The sequence below is a fragment of the Panthera pardus genome, unplaced genomic scaffold (genome assembly GCF_024362965.1).
Source record: "Panthera pardus isolate Hobbes unplaced genomic scaffold, ASM2436296v1 HiC_scaffold_17, whole genome shotgun sequence".
Lineage (NCBI taxonomy): Eukaryota > Metazoa > Chordata > Mammalia > Carnivora > Felidae > Panthera > Panthera pardus.
This window is the reverse complement of record NW_026526732.1, coordinates 142,330,595-142,358,201: the sequence shown is the minus strand read 5'-3', so window position 1 is coordinate 142,358,201 and position 27,607 is coordinate 142,330,595. Positions and strand designations below refer to the sequence as shown.

The 27,607-nt window shown below is 44.6% G+C and overlaps 1 protein-coding gene across 3 annotated transcripts in view; it reads right to left on the bottom strand.

Annotated features, from left to right (window-relative positions):
- The window catches only part of KIF6 (kinesin family member 6), a 385,916-nt gene that overhangs the window by 37,856 nt on the left and 320,453 nt on the right, over positions 1-27,607 (bottom strand). For all 3 annotated transcript variants that reach the window (XM_019457021.2, XM_019457020.2, XM_053905057.1), the window contains one exon: positions 6,870-6,920. In XM_019457021.2, coding sequence (XP_019312566.2) covers positions 6,870-6,920 — 51 coding nt within the window. The remainder of the gene's footprint in view (positions 1-6,869; positions 6,921-27,607) is intronic.

Sequence of the window (27,607 nt, the reverse complement as noted above, 5' to 3'; positions counted from 1 at the left end):
CTGGGGCGGTACAGATTATTTACTCCTAGGTCAGTTAGAAATGCTGAGGAATTGGAATGAATGTCTGCCTGGGGCTTCCTTTTCCTTAAAGGCCTCTTTGACCAAAACTTCCTTGTTCAAAAATATTCAGTGGCTCAACTGCCTGTAAGATAAATGCTCAGATTCAAGGCTCTCAGTGAACTAGCCCAACTCACCATTTTAGACTTTCCCTTGACTACTTCAAATCACTCCCCGACAAAGTCCTCTCCCTCCACCCTCCACACACAAAACAAACACATACCACACACACACACACACACACACACACACACACACATCGCTCCCTCACCCCCCCATTTCACATACATCCCACACTCAAACCCTACATACACCACCTCCTACACACACACCACATACACACACACACCCCACATCCCACACCCCCCACACATACCCCCACATCCCCACCGCCCACATATACTACACACACACATACCCACACACACACCCCACATACACCACCTCCTACAACACACACCAAATATATATACCCCATACACACACACACACACACACACACACACATCACACATCAGCCCCCACATACACCCCCCCACGCATACCACATACTCATACCATACACACAATATACACAAACCTCCACATACACCCCCTCCCCCCCACACACCCTCCATAGAACAACTACCTCCGCACTCTTCTCTTGAGTTCTCTGAGGTTCTGAATCCTGCCCATTCCTCATGGTTCAGCCCAGGCCCGTGGCCTTGGTGACAACTGCCAGGGGCCACTTCCTCTGCTGAGTCCCCAAAGCTCTCATGGCCTGTCCCTCTCATCTGACGCATTTCACCTACTGGTAGTGCCACATGTCTTTCAAATTTTAATCACAGGCATTTGGTAGAGTTTCGATGGCGAGCAGAACGAGAGCCTGGCACTGACCCAATATTGCTCAAGAGAGACACTTCAGAGAGAAGCCACAGCCCATGTTGCTGGGGCTGGCTTCGCCTGGTTTTATTCCTGCTCTGTGCAACCATCAGAGAGCAGAGTACCTGGAGCAGATTATCTCGGCCGCTCACATAAACGTTTTCAATGAGTTATGCTTTAATGTCAGGCCTCCTGCTCTAACAGAGGGTCGATATAAGAATCATCTGCTTGAACAACATTTCGGTATCTTTTGTAAAACTGCAGTTGAAGAATATCGTTCACCGTGTCACTCAGTGTCCTTTAATAAGGGTCTGCACAATAAATTCTGGTTTGTGTTTAGTTCCAAAAGAAATTCTATTTCTGCAGATAAATTAGTCCGCTTCCTGTTGTTGGAAAATGAAACCTATGTGGCTCTGGGTGCTTCTCGTTTTGCTCAGTGGCTAGATAAGACAGGGTCAAATTTATTGCCTCTGTATAGTAATAGGCTCAGCCGTGGGGTCCAAAAGCACTTACTCCTTCTACTTCTTTTAAATGGACTGATTTTATTTTATGCTCAGATGTCTTATTATACTTTTGCAAGATGTGTGAGTCTGGAAGTCATCTGGGGAGGTATTGATTTGGCCTATTTATTGCCCGTGCTGGCTGCTAGGGGTACAAAGATTCATTTGACTGCACCCAGCTTTCCAGGAGCTCACATTTCAGCGTGGAGAATATAGCTATGGAAATACACATTCTAAGACAAGGTGTGTGAGGCTGGGGGACAAACAAGGCTTGGGGAGAAGGGACCAGGCAAGGCTTCATGGAGGAGGCCAAGGTTGAATTGGTTTGGGGTACAGAGAATAGGATAATATATGTATCTAAATCTGAAATTAGATAAAGAGTCACCTTTTCATGTATTTCCCCTTTACACTGGCTGGAGTAGAAACCCTTTGAAGGCAGGCATCAGATCTTGGTCCCTCTGTGAACTCCACCATGCCCTGAACAGGGCAGAGGGCAGTGCAGCATGGGGGTTACAGTATACGCTCTGGACACGCGTGTGCATTTGTGTCCCTTAGCTGAGCAAAGTAAGGCAGGTTCACTTATCCCCTTTGGGATTTAACTGTAAGGTGAGGGTAATAGCAGTATCTCCCTCATGGGGATTTTAGGAGCATTAAAGAAGAGACTACATGCAGAGAGCTTAGACCCATGCCGGGCACAGGCTAAGTTCTAAAGAAATGTTTGCCGACCAGCCTCATCTGCATTACCAACAATAGTATACCATTCAGGGTGGCAAGTACAATAAAGAGGGAAAACTGCACATAACTAAATTCTGCAAAGCACTCTCAACTAGCTGAATCTAGTTCAATTAATATCATTTCCAAATGATGCCCAATTAAAAATAGCACTGGGTGGCTCAGTCAGTTAATCGTCTGATTCTTGAATTGGGCTCAGGTCATAATTTCACGGTTTGTGGGTTCGAGCCCCACATTGGCCTCTCCGTGGACAGTGCAGAGCCTGCTTGGGATTTCTCTGTCCCTCTCTCTCTGCCCCTCCCCAACTCACGCTTTCTCTCTGTCTCTCTCTCAAAATAAATAAATGTAAAAAAAAAAGCTTTTATTATTTATTATTTTATTTATTTTTAAATTTTTTAATGTTTGTTTATTTTTAGAGACAGAGAGAGAGAAAGAGACAGAGCACGAGCAGGAGAAGGGAAGAGACAAAGGGAGACACAGACTCTGAAGCGGGCTCCAGGCTCTGAGATGTCAGCACACAGCCCTACGTGGAGCTCAAACTCACAAACCGTGAGATCGTGACCTAAGCTGAAGTCAGACGCTTAACCCACTGAGCCACCCAGGTGCCCCCCCAAAAAACTTTTAAAAAATAGCATTGTTTTCTTGTTTCCTGAAGTGGTGTGAGCAGTAGGCCCTCCTTTAAGTCGGGAGGAACATTTATTTGTTGATCATATTCATAGAACTGGTCACTGCCGTTTCTCTTAAAGGACCCAAGCTCTGGCTGTTGTTACATCAAGAGGCCCCCTTGGCCAATGCCTCCCTTGCCCCACGTCTGTCTTCCCTGTTTTCCCTGTCCACTCACTTTCAAAAGGACCAGGGTTCATCAGGTAGGCAGTAAACGAAGAGAGAACCAGGATCTAGATATTCAATGAGGAAGAGGAGGAGAAGTCCTCCTAAGAGCACACACACGTGCACAGAACTGGCCTCTCAATGGGCGTTCATCTGTATGCCCCTGCTGTTGTGGTAAACGTTGAACAACTAGCTCTCTGGGGGAAAAGCGCCCCAGTTTACAATAACGTTTGTCAATTTCCATGGCATAAACAGTCCCAGTAGGCTGATTTCAAGCTGCCAGTGTGATGTCACTGCATGTGAAACTGGGAAGAGATGCACAGTAGCACACCCTAAGACAACAGTTCCATGATATAGACACGGTAGTGCTAAATAACCTCAAGGGCAGAGATAATAGTAAAATGTAGTAAATGACAGATGGTCCCCGACCTATGATGGTTCAACGTAGGATCTGTTGGCTTTAGGATGGTGCACGAGTGACACCCATTCAGGAGGAACCATACTTCGGGTGCCCCAGCTCCTGCCCGGCCACGTGAACACAGACAACCATTCTGCACCCGCACAACTGTTCTGTTTTTCCCTTTCAACACAGACTTCAATCAATTACACGGGATACTCAACACTTCATTATAAAATGGGCTTTGGGTTAGATGATTTTGCCCAACTGTAGGCTAATGTAAGTGTTCTGAGCACGTTTAAAGTAGGCTAAGCTGGGGCGCCTGGGTGGCTCAGTCGGTTGAGCGGCCGGCTTCGGCTCAGGTCATGATCTCACAGTCCGTGAGTTCGAGCCCCGCGTCGGGCTCTGTGCTGACAGCTTAGAGCCTGGAGCCTGTTTCAGATTCTGTGTCTCCCTCTCTCTGACCCTCTCCCATTCATGCTCTGTCTCTCTCTGTCTCAAAAATAAATAAACGTTAAAAAAAATTTTTTTAAATAAATAAAAAAATAAAGTAGGCTAAGCTAAGCTAGGTGTTTGATAGGTTAGGTGTATTAAATGCATTTTTGACTTGACGATATTTTCAACTGATGACGGGGTTATCAGGATGTAACTCCACTGTAGGTCAAGGAAGATCTGTAGTTAGGAAGTGATCAGTTTTGAGTATTTGTTGACTTTGTTTTTTAATATAACTTATTTAATTGTAAGTTTCTATAATTTAATTTTTTTAAATTATTTATTTTGAGAGAGAAAGAGAAAGAACGAGCTGGGGAGGAGCAGAGAGAGAGGGGGACAAAGGATCTGAAGCAGGCTCTGTGCTGACAACAGAGAGCCCAATGTGGGGCTTGAACTCACGAACTGTGAGGTCATGACCTCAGCCAAAGTTGGACGCTCAACCGACTGAGCCACCCAGGCACCCTGTATCATTTAATTTTTAACAACAGCTATGTTTTACCAGGGATCCCCAAATTTCCAAAATGGTAACGGTCACTCATCTGATGGGTATGGAGCTGGTTCCAGCACACCACTGAATCTGGCTTCCCTCCACCAATCTACAGTCTTCCACATGGCACCTTTCACATCACCATTAAATCCTTGCTCCTCTGAGATATGAGATTGCCTTTATACGAATTTTCTTGGACATACACCTCCTCTTCCATACACAGACCTATTCTTACGCAAAATACGTGAGAAAACCTCTCCTGCTCAGCCTAGCTCTTGACCCCCTCTCGCCTCCCCACCCCAGAACAACCAACCAACCTGACCTATGCTTTCATAGAAATCTAGGAATATGGAGGCACAAGAAAGAAACAATACCAAAGGGAATACTTAAAATGGAGGGAGAGGGAAAGTAGAGAGAAGTAGACAAAGGAAGGAGAACAGAGAGGGGGAGGGCAAGAGCAGATGTAGTCACTGCCCCGTTCCTCCAATGGAAGCCTCAACTCAAGAACACCAGGAAACCAAGGACACTGAGCTGTTTTGATTCTCACCAGAGCGGAGCTGTGGGTCCTCGCCCTTGGCCCCGACACTAGCCTGGAGGGTGAGGGTTAAGCAAGAAACGGCTTTATAAACAATCTGTTGCAATGAGAGGTTTCTCTCCATGAGAAGAATTCTGGCACGTGGTCACTGGGGACACGTGAGCGCGGGTGGTTCTGAAGCTCTGTCAGACAAGCTCCTGAGAAGTTTGGACTGAAAACATGGCATTTAACCTCAAAATGGCAGCTGGGAGATGTTAACACTTCTTCTCTAATTGGGATAGTATGCTTTTAAAATAAATAGGTATTTCAAATGCTCTTAATTAGACTTCCATCCAAAGTGCTTTCTCTTTGAAGTCTGCTGATTACTTCAGGCAAAGCTGGGCCCTGTTGAACCTGACACCTGCTGTAATTCAGAAGAAGGCTCCCAGAGAGATGAGCAGAGGAATTAAGGAGAAGCCTGTGGTTAAAGATGTGCAGTCATTTCCCAAAGGCCCAGGCCTGTCTGGGGCTGGGAGGGGTGGGGGCCCAGAGAGGATAGAGCACCTCTGCCCTGAAAGCCCCAATTATTTGACTGGTATTTTCCAGTCATTGTTTTTAGTTGCTCGGCATCGTGCAGACTGGAGAAAGGGCCAGATGGCAGCCCTGAGATGTGGGGCCCAGCGACACTCCTCAGGGATGACTCCTCATCCGGTGACCTACCCGTGAGGCCTGAAGGTCACCTTGGCACCGCTTCCCAATAGAGGTCCCCATGCCCTTCCCTAGCCCAGCCAGGGAGCCCTGGATGCTTGCTGGAGGAGGCGCTCAGCTCTGACTCCCTGCCTGCATCTCTGGCAAAGGGAGGCCCAGACCTCCTAGCGGCGAGGCCAACAGTGGGAAGTTCAAGCTCTAGTCAGTGTGCCTCAGGCTTCCTTATTCTGTGTTTCTGATGTAACCATTGGCTATTTGATGAGATCATTATTATTACTGAAACTAAACAACCCACTTCCTAACAGTCCAAATTCCTGGGGTCCAATGGGTCATCTTTATGACACTGGGGCGCTCTTCCATCTGCCCTTTAGAGGTCATGGATTTCTCGAACTGTAGGAAATTCAAAGGGCCAGGCTATGTGAAGGGGAACCCTTTGCTTGGAATACATGATTTGCTTATTTAATCAGAGCTCTGTAAGTGTTTGGTCCCAGACCCACTGCAGAGGAAACAACGTGGCCCTGCCCGGGATACCTGCTCCCCCAGCCTTTCTGGGAGCTGAACTTTCCTCCCAAGTGACTTCCTTGGGTCACATATCAAAGGAGGCATTTGCTGAAGCTGTCTACTGCTTAAAAGGTGCCAAGGTCCTCTTACACTATCACTGTGTTTGTCAGTGTTTATATTATTACTGTATTAAGTGGGCCCATCACTGCTGGCAGTGAAGAGCATGGGTGCTGAGAGCCCCAGGTGTGGACTCGGAGACTTGGGTTCAAATCCTTTTCAACACTTCCTAGCCATGTGACCTTGGGCAAGTCACTGGATCTCCATCATCTAGAAAATGCACTGACTTCTTAGGACTATCGTGAAGGAGAAAGGAGACCATGCACAAATGGCAGTGCACAGGGGTGGTTCAGAAAACAGTAGCTATTTTCACCACCAATTGTTGCTGTTAGGATTAGTTAGTAGTAACTCTGGAAAGCTCAGAGTAGAGCCCTGAGGAGCTGGGACACAGAGTGAACTTAGGTTAGGGTGTGGGGTGGAAGGGTTAGGGGGATGAGGCAGCAGCTGAGAAGGTGGGGTGCCAGGTCCTGACAGCTGAGAGCAGCCACACAGGATGGGGTAACTGGTCCTAGAGAGGAGGGGCATCCAAAGGAAGCTGCACTAACTGCAAACCTTGCCTTGCTTAACCTTCTTGAGGGTTCCAGATGGATTATCTTTGAGCTGGGTCTAGGTTTCCAAGACCCTACAGCTTGTATTACCTTCACCTTCTTCCTACAGACTTCATGTTGTACTCACCTAGAGCTACTTGCTGCATATGGCGCTGGGTGATTTCTTCTTTCAAGCGACCTGTCAAAGACACAAAGGAAAACCACTGGTGAGTTTCCTACAGGCTGCAGGAAGACTTTGCCTCAGAACCATGTTGCAAGCAAAAATTAAATAGATAGAGCAAGGAAGACAAGGGTGGACATGGCTTCAAGAAGACCCCTTCCTTTGATGCACTGGATGGTGTTGGAAGAACAGACTGCCATGCTGGGGCCTTGGCTCATCATTGCAGATATGCATTTCACCTTTGGGTTCAATGATCTTTGTCTGTCACTCATAACCTTTGTTGGGCCCTATTCTCTTCAGTATTTCTGTCTACTATTAATGAAGGGGGAGGCAGGACTTGATCTTTTAATAATTTATAGGGACACTTTTAAATCTACTTTTTTATAAACATTGGGGTACAAGTGCCCCTATGCATCAGCACTCCTGTATCCCTTGGGTAAATTCCTAGCAGTTCTACTGCTGGGTCATAGGGTAGATCTATTTTTAATTTTTTGAGGAACCTCCACACCATTTCCCAGAGTGACAGCACCAGTCCATCAACTGATGAATGGATAAAGAAGTTGTGGTTTATATATATAATGGAATACTACTTGGCAATGAGAAAGAATGAAATATGGCCTTTTGTAGCAACGTGGATAGAACTGGAGAGTATTATGCTAAGTGAAATAAGTCATACAGAGAAAGATACTGTATGTTTTCACTCTTATGTGGATCCTGGAAACTTAACAGAAGACCATGGGGGAGGGGAAGGGGAAAAAAAAGTTAGAGAGGGAGGGAGGCAAACCATAAGAGACTCTTAAAAACTGAGAATAAACTGAGGGTTGATGGGGGGTGGGAGGGAGGGGAAAGTGGGTGATGGGCACTGAGGAGGGCATCTGTTGGGGTGAGCACTGGGTGTTGTATGGAAACCAATTTGACAATAAATTTCATTAAAAAAATAAATCTACTTTTTTCTTTGACGCTGTATGAAATTGTGTCAAGTAAAAAAGATGGTGTATTTAGTGGATGATAACCTTAATAGGAACACAGCAACTGATCATTGGGTATGAGACATATGTTATTCCACATTGCATTATTAAAGGTATAGTGTGTAGTTGAAGAGACGTGATAGTGGTATACTCTGCATATGTACTTTGTAGTGGTCAGACCACATTTGGTATTTGTTCTAGGGGCTACTCTTCATAAGGAATGTTAGAAAATATTTACAGAAAATTCTGTTTAGGATGGTGAAGGATCTAAAACTATGGCATATGAGAAATACTCAAGGCCATGTGAGATGTTTAGATCGAGAAGAAAAGACTTGGAGGGAGAGGAGGATCAGAGATCATGACTGTCTTTAAGAATCTGGACACTGGGGCACCTGGGTGGCTCAGCTGGTTGAGTGTCCGACTCTTGATTTTGGCTAAGGTCATGATCTCAAGAACCATGAGATTGAGTCCCACTTGAGGCTCTGTATTGACAGCACAGAGCCTGCTTAGGATTCTCTCCCTCTCTGCTCCTCCCCTGCTCTCTCTCTCTCTCTTCCTCTCAAAATAAAAAAAATAAACTTAAAAAAAATCTGAATTGTCATTTGGACAACAAAACAGATTTATTTTTGTTCTACTCTTGAGGGGAGAAGTCAAGTTGAATAAAAACAGACTAGGGGCTCAATAAAGTTCACAATGAAGTTCACAGTGAAGACTGTCTCAATGTGGATTAAGTTGTCTCAAACTGGACTACATTTCCTGGCAGAGCAGTGGGTCCCTTCCTGACAGTGCTCTAGCAGAGGCTAGACAATCTATGGGGCATTAAAGCAAGAACTCTTGCCCTGGGTAGGAGTTGGGGCAAAGTGACCTCCAGGGTTCCTCCATGTCTACTGCAATTCTATGACTTCGTGCTGGAAAGAGGGGTGAAGCAGCCGCCTGGGAGTTTGTTTATATCCAAGGGCTCAGCACACTTGTTAAAATGTCAGTGCTGTCTGCATTACATGTCCCATTTGGGAGATGTGATTGGGCCACTGTGGACTCTGAGAAGGCCTGGGAACTTCACTGCTCCTTTGTCTAATGTATTCCTTTCTTCATGTAGAATATATTCAATACCTCAAAGTTTTCAAAAGATGAGTAGATGATGAAGCAGTCACAGGAGACCCCATCACTCATTGGAAGATTAAGGGCACTTCTAGAATGTTATGACTGGGAGGGACGGCAGAGGTCATTCACTTCAACGTCGCACCCAATTCAGGAATCCCTTCTACTTGTATGACTTGTATGTATCCAGGCTGTCCCACTGATTAAATTGTATAGAAGGAATTACTGATGTGATATTGACACCTGCTTCCCTCTACCTTCCAGATTTGGACGTGGTCAGCTCTCTGGGACAGCATACAGGAGGGGTCCTCTCTCACTGGCAGTGAGGAACTGAGGAGGCCATGATTTCTCCACTTGGACTTGTCCTCTCTACGTTCAATGTCATCAGTTCCTTCAGCTCCTCTTGGAGACCACTGTCTCCAGGTGTGTCATAGAGCAAGTCTGTGCCTTGGTTTCCATGTGTCCCCAATGGAGAGGATTGTGCCCAGATAGGAAGCCAAGGATTGGGCATAAGCAGTGATTGCACCCTAATTCCAAGTGGGAGAGGGTAAGAATTTAGGGAATGTGTTGAGCGGGAGGTGGAGAAGTGCAAATATGGCTCTAGGGTGAGAACCAGACCAGCCTGGTGCCAGCAGGAAAATGACCTGAAACCCAGGCCAGCCACAGCCACAGATGGGATCTTGTCCCCCACTCTGAGCAACATGATATTTACTGTCCACATCAGCAGGGGAGAGGAGTTGGGAGCACAGGGGTGGTGCTGGGCTGAGACACAGCACATGCATTCCTCAAATAAAAGGAGGCACAACTGTGACAAATACAACATACCACTTAAAAACAGCTCTCGTCTTGGAGTAGGTCATTAAGGGCCTTCTCATGCTGCTGTGGTGCCCGGACTCTGGCCTGGGTATCTGGCGCAGGTGACTTACTCCACGAGTGCCTTCCGTGCCTGGCTACCTCCTTCCTGGGGAGACTGGACAGTGTCTTGCTGCTTTGGAGGACACACTGGGTCGCATTCCTCCTTGAGAAACTACCTCCCCAATGAGACTCCTGCCATCTTGTCTCCTTGACCACGGGCCTACCCAATGACATGCCTTCTCAACGACATGCTCCTAACCTCATGCCTCACCCCTGTAGGTGCTCAGCCTCCTATGTCACAACTTCCCCTGCTCCCATTGGAATGACGGGCTCCCTTCCCCAAACCCGGGGGAAGCTATTTTGCAATGACAGGGTTAAGGATCTTCCATAGCTTCCAGCCTGGGAACAGTTGCTCATGTAAATAAAGAGGAGGATTTGCCACTGAGGACTGTCAGTTCTGTAACCTCCACAAACAGAAACGTCTACTCCCAGAACAATGAGCCATCCCCTTGATAATGCTACATATTGATAAAGGTAGGTTTTAAATGTATGTAGCAATGCTCAATTTGGGTGGAATGGTTAACATCACCTACCACATGGCGGTTTTTGTTTTTGAGATCTTCCCAAACAAGCTTCTAAAAATAGCCTTATGGCTGATACCTAATTGCATTTTCTAACAGAGTCATTCTTCATGTGAAGATAACAGTCTCTGGAATCGGCTGGATCTTGCATTTCCGCAGGTTTTGGCAAAAGAAGGAGTTGAGGGGGATTGCAGAATTCACTCAGCATGCAGCTTGCTGTCATTAGCATGATGATAAATTTGCTGGTTTTGGCCTGGGTTCCTGGACACATCTTCATGCCGAAGTATGGAAAAGAGATGAAACAGAGAACTCCCAGCCTGAGGCAGGAGATGGTCAGGGAGGAAGCTGGGGCGGCAGTGGTGGGGGGCAGGGGGGCGGTGGGAGGAGAAGGAGGGAAGGCTCCACTTGTAGGAACATGGTGGTAATTAGTAATCTTGTCTCCAATAATTTACAACAGTGCCACAAACACCTTCTCTCCCTTTCTGGTTCATTGATCGCCAGAGTGGGGATGTTAGCAGGGGGGTGGTGGGGTACCTGGAGCCTGCAACGACCCATGGGGAGCTCCAGAGGAGACACATGACCTTAGAAACCACCACGTGCAGGGCAGCATGGTGTATGGTTTTTCTGTACCAAGTAGTTCATATGAAAAGTATTAGCATCATGCAGAAGCAACACTTTTTTTTTTTTTTTTACAGTGATCGTCTTTTGGATAGAACCATTTTCCTTAAAATTCACATTTTATTTTGCATGCTGGTTAGTTTGAACTTGGTCGCCAAGTGAAAGCTGTGTAGCTGGTCCAGAGCAGAGCTCTTCACTTCTGACTTTCCCAGTATGGCCGTCTGCAGGCTGCTCGTGCAGTTTCTGTGATGCAGTGCTTTACTGAGGATGCTGACATCACTATCAAACAGTAAATATTTATCGCTCACGCACTATATTAAGCACTAAGCACTAAGTGCTGTGGAATACACAAACTAGTTAAGAAGTCTCTTCTAGTTCAAGGAAGCCAGCACGAGTGGCGCCTGGGTGGCTCAGTCGGGTAAGTGTCCGACTTTGGCCCAGGCATGATCTCATGGTCCGTGGGTTTGAGCCCCGCGTGGTGCTCTGTGCTGACAGCTCAGAGCCTGGAGCCTACTTCGGATTCTCATGGCAGATCTTGCTCTTCCCTCATGGATGGTTTGCTTTCCCACTGAGCCTGGGTCTGGCTCTTCAGCACAGCACTTTGCGCAGCTATCTCCAGTCACTGGGAGTTGGACTCCAGATGAAGCAAACCTCTTTGCCATTTTGGTTAAACTGAAGATAATTACAATCTTGTCGGTACATAGAGTTAGGTTCAAATCCCAACTCTGCTACTTCTAGTAGGAAGTAGGTTCCTGTTAGGTTACGTAACATCTCTAAGCCTCAATTTTATCATTTGAAAAATGGGTTGTAATAGAACAACTGGGATAATATGTGTTTTACCATATCTCAAGACTCTCGGGAGGATGAAGGGATAACGTATCAACCTATGTGACATGCCAGACTTAGGGACGAAGGCACTTTCAGACATATGGAAAGGATACTATATTCATAAGATGCCAGCCTGAAGGGCAAGTGGCAAAATGTCAAATCAATGGTAGACGTAAATTTAGAGGAGGAAAGGCAGGTTAGTGGCATTAGGAAAGGCATCATCACCACAGGTGAGCCTTGGATGTATCCTTAAGCGGGCAGAGGTGTTAAAGTGGGGATGGGAAAGGATTGCAGGCAAAGAGAACCGTGGGGGCAACAGGGAGGAGAAGGCCAGGCATAGCTCGTTTGGGGCAGGGATTTGGAAGGGAGGGTTTGAGTGGAGAAGCAGGGCTGGGCGGGGGGAGGCTACTGGCAGGATCCTCGGTCATTATTTTTTTTAATGTTTATTTATTTTGAGAGAGAGAGAAAGAGAGAGAGAGAGAGAGTGAGCAAGCACAAGTGGGGGAGAGGTAGAGAGAAGTGGGGAGAGAGAATCCCAAGTAGGCTCCGTGCTGTCAGTGCAGAGCCCAATGCGGGGCTCGAACTCACAAACCCTGAGATCATGATCTGAGTTGAAATCAAGAGTTAGGTACTTAACCGACTGAGCCACCCAGGAGCCCCATTAGGGGCTCTGGACCTAAGTAAAAATCTGTTCTTCTACTTGACTATACTACTATATAACATCTGGGTAAAAACAAAACAAACTTCAGTAGCAGGATTGGGGTGAGGGGAGAATACACAGAATTATGTTGCCTGCCTGAGGGGCCTTTTTGAGGGGGAAGGTCTAGTTAGTGCGTCTGAATTCAGAGTGTTGATTTCAGCTGTGGCGTGGGATGCCGGTTTCTTTGTACTCTAACACAGGGGACTGTGATTACCAAAAGGTTAGATTCCCTAAAGACTGTTTGTAAGGCTATTTGTAAAATTAATGGGCCTAGCACAAATTATGTGTTTAATCCTTAGATGAATTTCCAACAAACAGGACTATGTAAATCCTTTGAAGCCTTCAAATCAAGTGCAGGCATCTCCTCCTTGCTAATATCTATTTCATCAGGTTGTATCTAAACTTGTTTGTATAATTTGAAAATCGACTGAGGCATAGCAATGGGGAATAAAATCAAACAGGAGACTAATAAGACTTTGCTAGATTAGATTTCAAGAGAGATCTCTGAAGACCAGAAGTGGTCCAGAAATGCAAAATGGTAAGTGGAGTCTGGGCTTTTAGCTGGCAGGGCTCCAGGTTCGGAAGCAGGAAGATGACTAAAAGGGCAAGACACAGACTGAAGCTGCAGGGTGGGGTGAGGGTCCCCTGCCCCCACACCTGTGGCTGCAAGGGGACCGAGGAAAACAGAGTGCTCCTAGGTGCTGCCTAGGGCTGTGGTTCCCTTCCTACTGCAAGCCCATGGAGGAAGAAAGGAACACATTCAGCCTCTCTCCGTTGCTACACCAAGCTGCCCACTGACGCTCTGACCAGATGGGCCACATCCCAGTATCCCTGTGGAGCAGTGACTCCGAATTGTCTTCCAGACTCGGCGGGGGGAGGGGGCTGGAGGGTCTGTGAGACAGAGAGGGATGAGCACAAAGGGAGAGAAAGAGAAAGAAATCAAATGTGTTTCATTAAAAATGGACCTGCCCACAAAAATGCCAAAATGTATGAATAAATCTAATGCTAAAAATGATAGTAAAATTAATAGCTGGAACATGAATTCATTACAGATGAAAGTAATTTTCTGGAGAGACAGATACAGACATTTATTAATGCACACCCACAAAGGGCTGAATTAGTCTTACTCTTTAGATTACAGCATATTATCTTGTCAGTATGAGCAAAGCCCTACATGTACGTATGTACGTATGTAAGTATGTGTAGGTATGCACATGTGTGTGTATACATACGTGTGTACATGTGTGTTTATCTCCGTGCCTTAGGCCCCATCCCTAATTCCGATCCCCCTATGCCTCTAATAGGTGGCCATTACAATTTGTGTTCAAGTTTTCTGTGCAATTTTTAAGCTATGAAAGTAATATTGTGCTACAGATCTCATTCTCTTTCCTACTGATTTATCGGTACTGTGTTTTTGACATCCACCCACGTTGCTGTATGCGCATCTAGTCCTCAGTTTCTAACTACTACATACATTGCAGAGTGTACTCCAACCTTTTAACTTCCCCTCCCCGAGGGGAGAACAACGAGACTGCCTCCCACTCCCACTAACACAAACGGTGCTGTGATGGCCATGCTGGAACATGGAATCTTGCACGTCTGCAAGAGAACGCCCTGCCGGCTTTCAGCTGATCTGTATTAATTTGAGGTGCTGCCTCCATAATGATGGTGCCACTCAGCACTTCCAAGACAGACTTCAAAATAAGTATGTTGAGCATACTCCAGGAGACTGATGACAGCTTAAGTTTTCTTTAAAAAAGAGTAAGAAATCATACAACAAATAGGTATGAATAAGAATAGGTGGAGTGGAAAGACGTTTTGAGATGAAAGATAGAGTCATGACATAAACAACCAAAAACAATAGAGGGAACAAGGGGATAAACCCCAAGCAGGACAATTTTAAAGGTGAATTCGTGATTGGAAAGATAATATGGAAAAAGACACCCCAAACCCACCCCAAACATGGAATGGAGAGCAAGACAGGAAATGGGAAAAGGGAGTTAAAAGTCCCAGAGGGGAGACGGACAGGCATCACCAGGTGTCTGAGGAGAGTTCTAGAAGGAGGGAAGGGGGCACGGTAAAGGGGCAGCATTGAAGGAGACCCCAGGTGTGTTTTTCCAGAACTGAAGAAAGACGTGAGCCAGAGGGTTGCAGGTGCACTCTGAACACGGAGCAGTGCAAATGAAGACAGACCTGCCCTGGACACATCACAGTGCAAGTGCTGACCTTCGGGGAAGAAGAGCCACTGTTCCCAGCTGCCAGTGGACCTGTGGCAGAACTCCTTAGACAACAGCCCACGTCTCAACCACAGCAAGGGGTGATGGGGACAATGGAGGGAAGTAAACTGTCAACCTGAATTTTACACACAGTCCAACGTTCATTCCTTGATGAGGGCACACCAAAGACATTTTCTGTCATAAGAGGATTAAGAGCATTTACCACTCACAGATGACTGCTCCCCAAAAGGGAGTCAAGTGAGAGGCAACCAAGCATGGAGTATATGGACTCTGGAGCCAGGTGCCCTAGTTGGCACACCAGCTGGGCTACCTACTGGGCACCGTCGTGCTAGCTACTGAATGGCCGTGTGCTTCAGTTTCCTCCTCTACGAAACAGGGATAGTACTGGTATCTGCTGTGAGGAGTGAATTAGGTCACATACGCAATGTGCTCAGAAGAGTGCCTAGGATATATAAGAACTGTGTAAGTGTAGAAAGTTATTATGATGATCAGCAAGAAGAAAAATTAATACAGAGAATATGTAGGAGAAAGGAACAGTGATAAACATAAAAAGTACTAAATATTTAAGGAAAAATACTTAACCACTGACCATGAAAACTGTGTGTGTGTGTGTGCGCACGCATGTGTTGTGTGAAAACTGAAACTTTAAGCAACAATAACACGATGGAGATAAGGTGAGAGGATGTTCAATGGGGGAGTTAAAACAAGCTATAGCCCTGGATGTGGGTGGGTGGAGGGTATATCTGGAATAACTACAGGCATTGTTATAGTTACTTTTTAACTCTAGAAGAACAAAAATACATACTATAACAGCCAAATCAATAGAGGATCAAAAAAAAGGCAGCAGGAGGGCTACAGGGAGGGAATGCCAAGATTTTAATAATTCAATAGAGCAGAAAAGGAGAAAAAGCAAGCAAAGAAGACAATGGGGAACAAAGGACGTAAATGATCCTGTGGTCAAACAATGGCAAGAGCCTTACATACATGTGTATATAACTGTGTGCACACATGCATGTATGTGGCCATATGAGCATGGAGGTCATGTGGACGGACACCCACAAAGCTGTTAGGATGGGTTACCGGAGGGTGGAGAATGAATTGGGCAAGGGAGGTAGGAGCCAACAAGAGGAAAAAAGAAGGGTACGTATGATTTATGATTTATATAAAAGTCTGTGTATATTTATAAAAAGAAATTAAAATTTAAAAACCCACTGCAATTTGCTTCCTTGAGAGGGAACAGGATGTTACTACAGCATGCTGACAACCGTGTTTGGGTCTCTGCTGCACAGTCATGTCATCTGTCATGGGTGCTGACTGAAAATGTTCACAGCCCGGGTCCCAGTGCCAGGACGGGGGGTGATGAGGAATCCCAGCTCACTTGTCAGTCCTCTGTTATCGTCCTAGACCACGTACAAGAAAGGTGAGGGCAGAAGATGAACAATCAGAGGAAGCCCAGCCCTTCCCAAGTCAAGGAAGCCTTTGGCTGCTGCAGTAAACCAAGGAATCTCCACCAGCCTGGGCTGGGGGAGGCCCCTGAGAAGCCCTCAGCCCTCCCTTGGAATAGGGAAGATGGGTCCTTTCCTGGATTCCCCAAAGAGAAAGGTTCAGTGACGGGGCACTGAGTGGGAGGCCATGAATGGTCTAAATGCCGGGCAAATGTTTTTAAGCCTTCTCGTTCCAACATGACATTTCAATTCTCCAGATTTCAAGACTTTTCTTCCCCTTGGTAACATTATTAAGTTGCAGAGAGAGGAAAAACATAGCTCATTCTTAATATCAATAATTTCAAGAAAAACACATGGTAACTTGCCTTGATTTTCCCCACTGGGATTTTCTCAAGAGCACCCCGTCACCTTGGCCCTATCTTGCAAAGGAGGATGTGCCCCATAATTGATGAGTATTTCAGCTTGGGATGAAAACACCAGACAGCAGTCTGGGCTTCAAGACAGCTCCTTTCTTATCACCAGGACAGTACATGATGATCACATTTTGGGGGAATGCTCTCATTTATAAAAAATGACCAAATTATACCATGTCTGGGAGACCTGATTCTTTTCCTATGGGATATTCATTCCAGCTACCCAAGTAATCATAATAATCATAGGAGATTAGCACATTCTGTCTGAAGCTTAGGCATTTGGCTATTATATACACTTAATTAAGCTAAGGAGTTTATTGATATCACTATTCCAGTATGTGATAATATTCCATAAACATATTCAGAGAATTAAGTAAATTAGTGCATTTGTTAAAAGCTCAAATAAATGTGCAAGTAGGTAAGCATAAGGAAAATTTTCAGCTCAGCAACCAGCATGAATTGTTAAATACTAACCATCTCAGGGAGCTGAGGGCTCATGATTGTGTTGGCATCCATTCAAAAGATGTTACTTTCGATGCTTGGAAAGTCTTATCTCAGCAAGGGAAGGATATAACCAGCTTTCAAGACCCGCCCTGGAGGAGTAACTATAGACCACAATCCTTTTTTCCATTTGAAGACGTGGCTCTGGTTTCTAGGGTTGCTCTAGGGGGCACAGGGAGGGTCCATACAGCATGGCCTCTGGTTTTTATCCTGAAGCTCCAGAGGTAGCACAGGGGACACTCCCAGAGGAACCTGGGCACATTCAGGCTCCAGTGTGGGTGGGTCAGGCATAGTCTACTTCTTCCCAGTGCCCCTAGCTTACCCTGGAGGCTAGTTTGTACTAGCCCCTCATGAACCATGGAGGTAGGGGACAGAGCTCACTTAAAGGGTGTAAAGTAAACCCCAGGCACTAAGATGTTTGATTTGGCAGTGTATCTAGTTTTTAGATGAATTTAAACATAAAAACATTTTATAAATGTGGGACCCCACATACAAAACCTCTGCCTTCTGATCATTACCCTCAAATTCACCATTACTCTCATTAGTAGCTGGGTCTTTCATATTCCTTTACGTAGTCAAATATGATTGATTTCTGTAATTGGAAGTAAATGACTTTTTAATAAGCTTGCTTGAAATGCTGGTAGTAATAGTCCTCTGTTTTCAGGGCCTGGGATGATTACTACCCTCATCTTTTTATTGTTTTTCTTTTTTTCTTCTTCCAGAAAATAGCACTAGAACTCTTTTCTCTTTTTTTTTTATTAAAAAAAGTTTTTAATGTTTATTTTTGAGAGAGAGGGGTGGGGAAGGGCAGAAAGGAAGGAGATACAGAATGCAGGCTCCGGGCTCTGAGCTGTCAGCACAGAGTCCTACATGGGGCTGAAACCCACAAACTGTGAGATCATAACCTGAGTCAAAGTCAGATGCTTAACTGAATGAGCCACCCAGGTGCTCCAGGACTTCTTCTCTTTTTGTTTCTGTTATGGCTACACATTATTGAAGAGGAGAGGGGAAGAAAGAGAGAGGCAAAGACTTGCTGACCATTTTGCAGAGGATGCTTTACGGAAATGACATGGTTCAGGGAGAATATGGTTTCCCCTCCCTGAACGTGAGTTCTGCCTATATGAAATGCTAGTATGTGTGGCTCTATTTCTGTAAGGATTTTCATCCCTGCTGCTCATTTTGGGGGGAGAAGTGGAGAATAAGGAAATCCAGGGAGTTAGGGTCAGAAGAAGGAGGCAAAGCAGATAGCAAAACTGGAAGGGAGGTTTCTGCAATGAAGCCCTGGGAGAGATGAAGCCAGTTGAAGGGGGAAGTACATACGGCCTGAGAAGCACCTTCTTCATTCATCAGAAGGAGCAGGGTGGAGGGGACTGGGGAGTTGGAACGTGTGTAAGCAGGGCTGATGGCACAGGTTTTGGTGCTGTGTCTCTGGAGAGTCAACTACTCCCAAGTGGTAAGATCAGGCAGTGAACACTCAGAAGAAAAGTAGACAAAGAGACGGAATTGTCATAAAATGCAAAGATAAAAATAACTTACAAGCTTCATGTTGAAACTTTTGGGAGGACAGTTCCTGAAAAAATTTCAGCATATTAAGGAATGGTAAGTGGAAGTTAAATATACACAACTCATTATGACAAACTGAAGATGAATTAGATGCTGTTGTATGTTCTTTAGCATCTTCTTGGCTTTAGTGCTTTGTTCTGGTGAATATACAAATATTTGTAGGGCCTGTCAGAGGTTGACTTGCAAACTTAATTTAGTTTTTCATATAAAGGTTTAATACTTAATTGTGGATTTTCTTATCACAGGGATGTTCGGGTCCCTCAGGGCTGGGGATGGATGGACAACTGTACTCTACAAATTAGACAGCGTACGTCCTAGGGCACAGCAATTGTTGAGAACTCTCATTACGGCAGAAGCTGCTTTCCGTTCAGCTCATGGAGTGTGTTGATCATCAGCTGCTTTGGAGGCCTAACAGGGGCCAGGACAGCAGACCTTCACATTCTTTGAACTTAGGGAGATTAGAATTTTCAGAATTAGGAACAGATTCTGCCTCCTACAGAAGAGTCTAGATATTATCATCAAGGCAAACAGCTGTGTTTGAGATAATCTAATCATTTAATGGACCACTTGAGGTCCATATATATAAGGCTAAGTTCCACTCTTCTTGAAGAAGCTCTAAAAACGAGATAACCCAAATGCAGGTGTTTCAGTGTAAGAGTTAGGTGTTCTGTGTTCAGAAACACACACTGGCTGTATTTTTTCTAGCAGAGCTATGTGCCCGTGCATCTTGATAATTTTTTTCCCTAAATCTAGGATTTGTGCTTAGATGGTATGATGGTTAATTCTATGGGTCAACTTGGCTGAGGTATGGTGTCCAGATGTTTGGTGAAATACCAGTGTGGATGTTACGTTTACATGTGGTTAACATTTATATCAGCCGATTTTGAATAAAGCAGACTACTACTGCCCATCATGTGGATGGGCCTTATCCAATTAAGTTGATGTTGTAACTCAACTCTTCCCTGGGTCTCCAGCTATAGACTTAGCCTGCAGAATTTGCACTTGCCATCCTCTACAATTACATGAGTAAATTCCTTAAATGAATCAGTTCTCTCTCTCTCTCTCTCCACACACACACACACACACACACACACACACACACACACACACACACACACACTACTGGCTCTCTGTCTCTGGAGAAGCCTAGTACAGATGGCACAGGTACATGTTCCTGTTCAAGAACTTGTTCTGGTGCTTTTCAAGCAGGACAGACCAGAGTGGCATAAATGTGCAGGTCTAGTCCGGTCTTCACCTTGCACATAAACGAAATTTCTCATTTAGGTACTGAAGGGTAATCATCAAAACACGGGAAAGACACTACTGGTATTTAGTGAGCTGCATCTGGTCCTGCACAATAAAGAACTCTCCAACTCAACAGGCCAATGGCATCCCCATTGAGGAAGGAATGGCAAAGAGCTGGTCACCGGGTGCAGCCTACCCAGACTAGCGACTTGCTTGTGTCATTTAAGACTGAATAGCCCAGAGTTTGGGAAAACAAAGTGCTGTGAACTATTTGTCAGCGCTAAGAGTTCAGACAGTGGACTTAGAGAGAGTGAATATATAAAGGGGACGTTGGACCTGGAGAATATATAAAGCAGGCCTTGGAATGCCTGGCTGAGGCCCAGAACCACCGGGTGAAAGCCCTCCAAGAGCTCCACTTCCAGAAGTAGCAGTTAGCTATTCTCCCACAGGCATTTCCATTAGCCCGAGCCTTTGGTAAGTTCTTAGAAAAGTCCGCCTGGCCTAGTCAAATGTGACAGCCAGGGAAGCAGGATCCCTGGGGCTGGAGCAGTGGCTGCAAGCAATGCCACCATCAATGGACAGCAGGCCCAGCATATGGCAGCCTCTGCAGTGTGGACAAAGATGAGGAAGCCAGGGAAGATGAGGGATCCTAGGCATGTACAGATGACAGAGCATCTAAGAGGCCGTCCTTGGGGATCCTCTCAGGATCAGTCTGGGGACTTGTTTTGAGATGAATGGACTAATTTTTATCAGGAAAGCCAGTAGGGACTTCAGCCATAATAATCTGGGAATAAAAACAGAGAACCAGCCGTGTTTGGCTGTCACTGGCTGGTGAGGCCAAGGATACACATGTGAGACTCACTGGGAGGATCTTCCTCTGATGCTGTCCCCAGTCCAAGAACAAGAATGGAGGGCCTTTAGGGGCACGTGAGAGGTAAGAAGGCCTTGCAACTGGAAAAGGAAAGCATCTTTCAAACATAGCCTGGATGAGTCTATTCCTAACTCATGCCAATCCGAACTCCCAAATTTCTCAAGAAATGAGATCTGGTTAAATTTGTTCTTTTTTGCCCTTCTTAAAAATATCAAATGGGGTGTCTGGGTAGCTCAGTTGGTTAAGCGTCCAACTCTTGATTTTGCTTCAGGTCATAACCTCACGGTTGTAGGACTGAATCCCACATGCTCAGCATGGAGCCTGCTTGGGATTCTCTCTCTTCTTCTCCCTATGCCCCTCCCAGTCCTCACTCTCTTTCTCAAAAAAAAAAAAGTTAAAAAAATATCAAAAGCTAATATTTTGCAGACGGCTTTATGCTGGCCACGCTGGCCAAGCTTCGTGGGGTCCAAAACAAACATACCTGATCTACATTTGGTCAGCATTGGGAGGCCCTAGAAGGCCAAGGAATTAACAGAGGAATCCAAGGATTGTTCCTTATCCCAGAAGGCCTCAACCTGAAATAGTTCTTGCTTTGCAGAACTTGTGTGAGTGTGGCAAGGAGGGGGAGCAGGGCTGTGGGGAAGAAGCTTATGAATCCACTCAGGTTCCTATAAAAGGATTTTGATGCTGATCTGTCACTGGAAACAGATCTGACTCCTTCTTCATGGTGATGAATATTTATAATCTTTTCTCCTCATAGTCCAGGGTGTCAATGAAGAGTGAATACATGTGACATGCAGTTTTTGGTGAGAACTTCACTCTGGGCCTTAGAATGCTGTCTGTTGCAGACGATATGCTTGAGGTAATAATTTTCTGTACCACAGAATTGCAAAGATCTGTTTTCTGCAGAATTACGTGTTAGCAGACTGGTGTGAATGATCCTTTGGGGGCTGTTATTTTAACAAGGAGGGGGCGTTTCCTGGAATTGGTAGCTTTTACCTGGATCTCAGGAAATCATCAACTGTGCTAATACAATAGATGAATGATGGGTGAGTTAAGATCTTGCATATACAGCAAGAAAGTGACAGCTACAGATACAAACAGAGCACCCCTGATTCCTATCAGTGTGACATTGTCAATACTGATGGTGACATCTAGGAAGCTCTCGAAGGGGCCTCAGGGCTTCCTGCAGTTTCCCAACCCACTTCAGCCCTCTCAGATCCAGCCTGCATAACCCCGCTCACAGTGTTCTCCATATTCCCTGTGCCATTTCAGTTGTGGTGACACCCTATCTTAATGTGGCATCTTCCAGGACAAGGAGCTTATTTGGGAAGTGATCCCTGGACAAACTGATAAGAAGGTGGGGAAGTGAGACAGGGGGAGAAAGCAGCCAGTAAGGGGGGCAATGGCAACCCAGCAGTCACTGTGGCCAAAGTCCAGTTCAATGGCACTGGGCACCTCTGGGGACAGTGGAGGACAAAACCTCCAAGTTGTGCCCCCTTGGGGTGAGGGAGGTGGGGTGTATATACACCAACTTCCAATAGACATCAGTTGAGGACTCCTGGGGCAGGGAGAGGTGTTAATTCCCTGCAACTAGCCCACTCTACATGCTAGTGTGCACACATATAGTACTCAAGGGTGAGGCTCTGACAGCATCTGCCCTATCCTGTATTTCCTGTTCTTCAGTCTCCTTGTCTGAGAAAGATCAGTACCTCCTACGGCTAATGTAGTCTCTTAAAAATAGAGCTTAATTCTCTGGCAACCAAGCCAGCAGAGAGAGAGAGAGGCAGAAGAAATTAAATATTCCAGCCAGTCTGCTGCCTGATTTCTTATAGGCCTGGCTAGTATTATGGGGGCTAGATTTTCTGACCTAGCAGATAGGAATGCCTGTAGCAGCTACTAGTTTTCTACTGACCATATTTTAATAGAAAACAGACTTCCAGAACCTTGGCTCCCATTCTGCATGCTGGGGTAAGTTACTATATCTCTCTTGCTGCCTCTGTTTCCCTTTTCGGGGGACACCTTGGAAATGAAGCTCTGACAACAGAAGCTCCTTAACGCTTTTCCTGGGAGATCAGCTTTCACGTGATACAGTGGAAGGAAGGCAGTGACATGCTGCCATGGGGGTAAATGCCACTTCCCCAGCAGAGGTGGTCTCCATCTGGGGGCATGAGGGACTCGAGCCATTTCGAGGACTCACCTTAGAACAACACAAACAATGCATCCTCCTCGGCCTGGGTCCCTGGGCCTGTTTTACTCGCTCTGTGATATGCCCGATAGAAACTGGCAGCTATGTAGGAAGTCAGGGAAAGACATGTCTGGCTGCGGGGTGGGTAGGGGGCAGTGCTCCATGAAATGCTGCTATGTGCAGAACTACTAAAAAATAAGCAAACTGCCTTTAAGTGAGACAGAGACCAAAAAATCTCCTGACACGTGTTTAAGAAACCCATAGAATTTGCTGGGTTGAGCATACAAGGAGAAATTGTTTTTAGATGATTATCTCTGATAAGATGTCTCCCAATCTTTCACAGGACACTCATTTGTGGTCACCTGCTACTCCACCAACAGAGCCAGGCTGAGAAGTCCTCACCGTGTGGTATTTTACGGGGCTCGACACAGTAACCCCAGGGCTCAACCATAGGAGTCTTCCTTGTCCTACTTCTCAGCTGTTCTATAAGCACCCCAAACCTTATAAGGCTGGGACTCTTGGGATTTGTGTGCCCCCCACACAGCCTTGAACTTCACAGATGCACGACCATTGTCAAATAAATAAATCACAGGACCTAGAGTTTCCACTGATATTCCTGATCAGAGAAGTCCTCAGTGTCCTACTCTTTCACTTCTAATGCCAAACTGCCCAAACTCAGGAAAAACTGTGGTAAAGACTGGTTACTCTGTTCAGCGTGAATAGTTCACCAACCCTGTATCCTCAACCCACACACAATCGCCTCAGGCACCCTTTCTCTAGAAATTAAAAAAAAATAATTCTGTTCTCTGCATAAGATTCATTTCAAAATTATAGCTGAGGTACACTGTTTATATTGCCTCCTGTCTTCTTTCTTTGGTGGACTCATACTTTTATTTTATTATTATTATTTTTTTATTTATTTTTAATGTTTATTTATTTTTGAGAGAGAGAGAGAGAGAGAGAGAGAGAGAGAGAGAGAGAGTGGGGGAGGGGCAGAGAGAGAGGGAGACACGGAATACAAAGCAGGTTCCAGGCTCTGAGCTGTCAGCACAGAGCCCAACGTGGGGCTCAAACTCATGAACTTTGAGATCATGACCTGAACAGAAGTTCAGGACATTTAACCAAGTCACCCAGGTGGCTTTATTTTTAGAAAAAGCATGCACATGTGTGCGAGCCAGGGAGAGGCAGAGAAAGAGGAAGACAGAGAATCCCAAGCAGGCCCCACACTGTCAGTGCAGAGCCCGACGCAGGGCTGAGTCTCACAAACTATGAAATCATGACCTGAGCTAAAATCAACAGTTGGATGCTTAACCCACTGAGCCACCCTGGTGCCCCATATTTTTTAATTTTATTTTTATATTAAATTAATATAGTGTAAAATTGACTTGGGTGTGTGTGTGTGTGTGTGTGTATTACTGGGCCGTTCTATGAGATTTAACACATATACAGATTTGCCTAACCATTATCTCAATCAAGATTCCCCCAAGTTCTGTGCTCCCCAAAGTCCCCTCATCCTGCCCTGTTGGAGTCATACCCTCCTCCACCCCTGCTTGCCATCACTATAGTTTTGTCTTTCTCAGAATGTCATATAAATGGAGTAAGAGACTATAAAGCTTTATGAGGCTGGCTTCTTTTACTCCTTACAATGCCTCTGTGGTTTTGTGTGTGGTTATATGTGTCAGCAATTTGTTCTTTTTATTGCCCAGTAGTATTCCGTTGTATGTACACAGTTTATCCATTCACTTGTTGACGGACACTTGGGTTATTTCTCATTGTTGGCCATTAAGAAGAGAACTGCTATAAACATCTATAGGCTTTTGGGTTAACATAAATTTTCATTTCTCTAGGCTAAATACTGGGTTGTACGATAGGTCTATGCTTAACTTTATAAGAAACTGCCAATTGTTTTCCCAAGTGTCTGTACCATTTTGCATCCTCACTAGTAATATCTGGGTTCCAGATGCTCCACACCCTTGCTAGCATTTGGTACTGTCAGTTTAGAAAAAAAAAATTGTTTAAGCTATTTTAATAGGGATGTAGTGATAGCTCAGCATTGATTTTTTTTTAAATCTTTTTCTTTTCATTTTTCTTTTCTTCAAGAGAGCGTGAGTCAGTGAGGGGCAGAGTGGGGGAGAGGGAATCTTAAGCAGGCTCCATGCTTAGTGCAGAGCCTGACGTGGGACTCGATCTCACGACTGAACGATCAGGACCTGGGCCAAAATCAAGAGTCAGATGCTTAACCGACTGAGCCACCCAGGCGCCCCAGCATTGTTTTAAATTACATTTCTCTACTGGCTAATCATGTGGAACATCTTTGTATGTGCTCTCTTGCCATTTGTACGTGCTCTTGAGTGAAGTGTCTGTTCACCAGAAACTTGGACCCCCCCGCCATTACCCCTTCTTTTTTTTTTTTTTTTTTTTTAAATAAGTGAGCTGTTTGTTTTCTAAGTATTGACTTTGGCGAGTTTATACTTATTTATTTATTTATTATATGCTGCATCCAAGTTCTTTGTCAGAGATGGTATCTGAAAATATTTTCTTCCAGTCTGCCACTTGTTTTTTCATTCTCCTAATAACGTCTTTCACGGAGCAAAAGTTTTAATGGTGCCAAGTGCAATTTATCGCTGGTTTTCTTCAGTGGACTGTGCTTTTGGTGTGGTACCCAAGAATCCTGGCCACAAAGAGCTCCCCTAATGTTTTCTTCCAAAATTTTATTGTTTTACATTTTACACTTGGATCTCTCATCTATTTTGACTTAAATTTTGTATATGGTATAAGAACAGGCTTTTGTTGTGCATGCAGATGTCCGACTGTACTAATATCAGATGTTAAAAAGATGATTCTTCCCTGTTATGTTAGCACCTTTATTGAAAGTCAATGGACCATCAGCGTGTGGGGTCAGTTTCTGCATGTCCAACTTTTTGCCAATGTCAAAACTGTCTTGATCACAGCAGCTTCTAGTAAGTCTTAAAATTGGGTGGTGCGAGTCCTCCAGCATTATTCTTTTAAAAAATTGTTCTGACAGTTCTAATTCCATTGCCTTTTCATATACATTTTGGAATCACCATCTCTATAACTACAAACAGTTCTGTTTGGGTTTGATCAGAATTATATTAAATCTAATGATCAGTTAGAGAGACCTGACATCTTTTCTATATTGATTCTTATAATTTATGCACACAGCATGTCTCCATTTACTTGGGTCCTTTTTTATTCCTTTCATTAGAGTTTGGTAGCTTTTGGCATGGAAATCTTCCATATGCTTTATTAGGTTTATACCTATTTCTTTATTTTTGAACTACTTTAAATTATGTATTAATTGGTATATATGTTATATAACTATCTGATACATAAAAGTATAAAATGATAAATATTTAGTTTTGATTGTCAATTGTTCATTATTAGTATGTAAAGTCTGATTAACTTTTGTGTATGGACCTTATATCATGGAACCTTGCTAAACTCCTTTATTGCTTCTAGGAATTCTTATAGATTCTTGGAATTCTCTGAATAGACAAATATATCATGTGTAAATAGGGACAGTTTCGTTACTTCTTTTCAAATTCTCTGCCTCTAAAATTTTTTTTTGAAAATGTTCATTTATTTTTGAGAGTGAGATAGCATGAATTGGGGAGGCGCAGAGAGAGAGAGAGAGAGAGAGAGAGAGAGAGAGACAGAGACAGAGACAGAGACAGAGAATCCAAAGCAGGGTCTGCGCTGTCAGTGCAAACCCGATGTGGGGCTCACAACTCACGAATTGGGAGATCATGACCTGAGCCACCAAGGTGCCCCTCTGTGCCTTTTATATATTGCACTGGCTAGAACTTCTGGCATTGTGTTAAACAGGAGTAGTAAGAGTTAATAATTTCAATTGTTGCCTATTTTAGAGAGGAAAGCATTAAGTCATCCACCATCCAGTAAGTGTGATGTTAGCTGTGAGTTTTTAATAGCTGCCCTTCATCAGGTTGAGGAAGCTCCCTTCTACTTCTAGTTCACTAGAGTTTTTGTTGTGAATGAATGTGAAATTTTACCAAATATTTTTCTGCTTCAATTGGTATGATCATGTGTTTTTCTTCCTTACCCTGTTAATATGGTCACTTGTATTGGCTGATTTTTGAATACTGACCCAGAATTGTTTTCCTGAGGTTAAACCTCATTTAGCTGTGGTGCTTTTTTTTTTTGATCATGCTTATCTATATTTTTGTACTTTTACTATATATGTATATACTTAATATAAAATATTGTTCTGTATATTTTAAATGACATATACATAATATACTGCATATATTCTACAACTGGCCATTCTGGTCATCTTTTTTTTTTAATATGAAATTTACTGTCAAATTGGTTTCCATACAACACCCAGTGCTCATCCCAACAGGTGCCCTCCTCAATGCCCATCACCCACTTTCCCCTCCCTCCCACCACCCATCAACCCTCAGTTTATTCTCAGTATTTAAGAGTCTCTTATGGTTTGCCTCCCTCCCTCTCTAACTTTTTTTTTCCCCTTCCCCTCCTCCATGGTCTTCTGTTAAGTTTCTCAGGATGCACATAAGAGTGAAAACATATGGTATCTGTCTCTCTGCCTGACTTA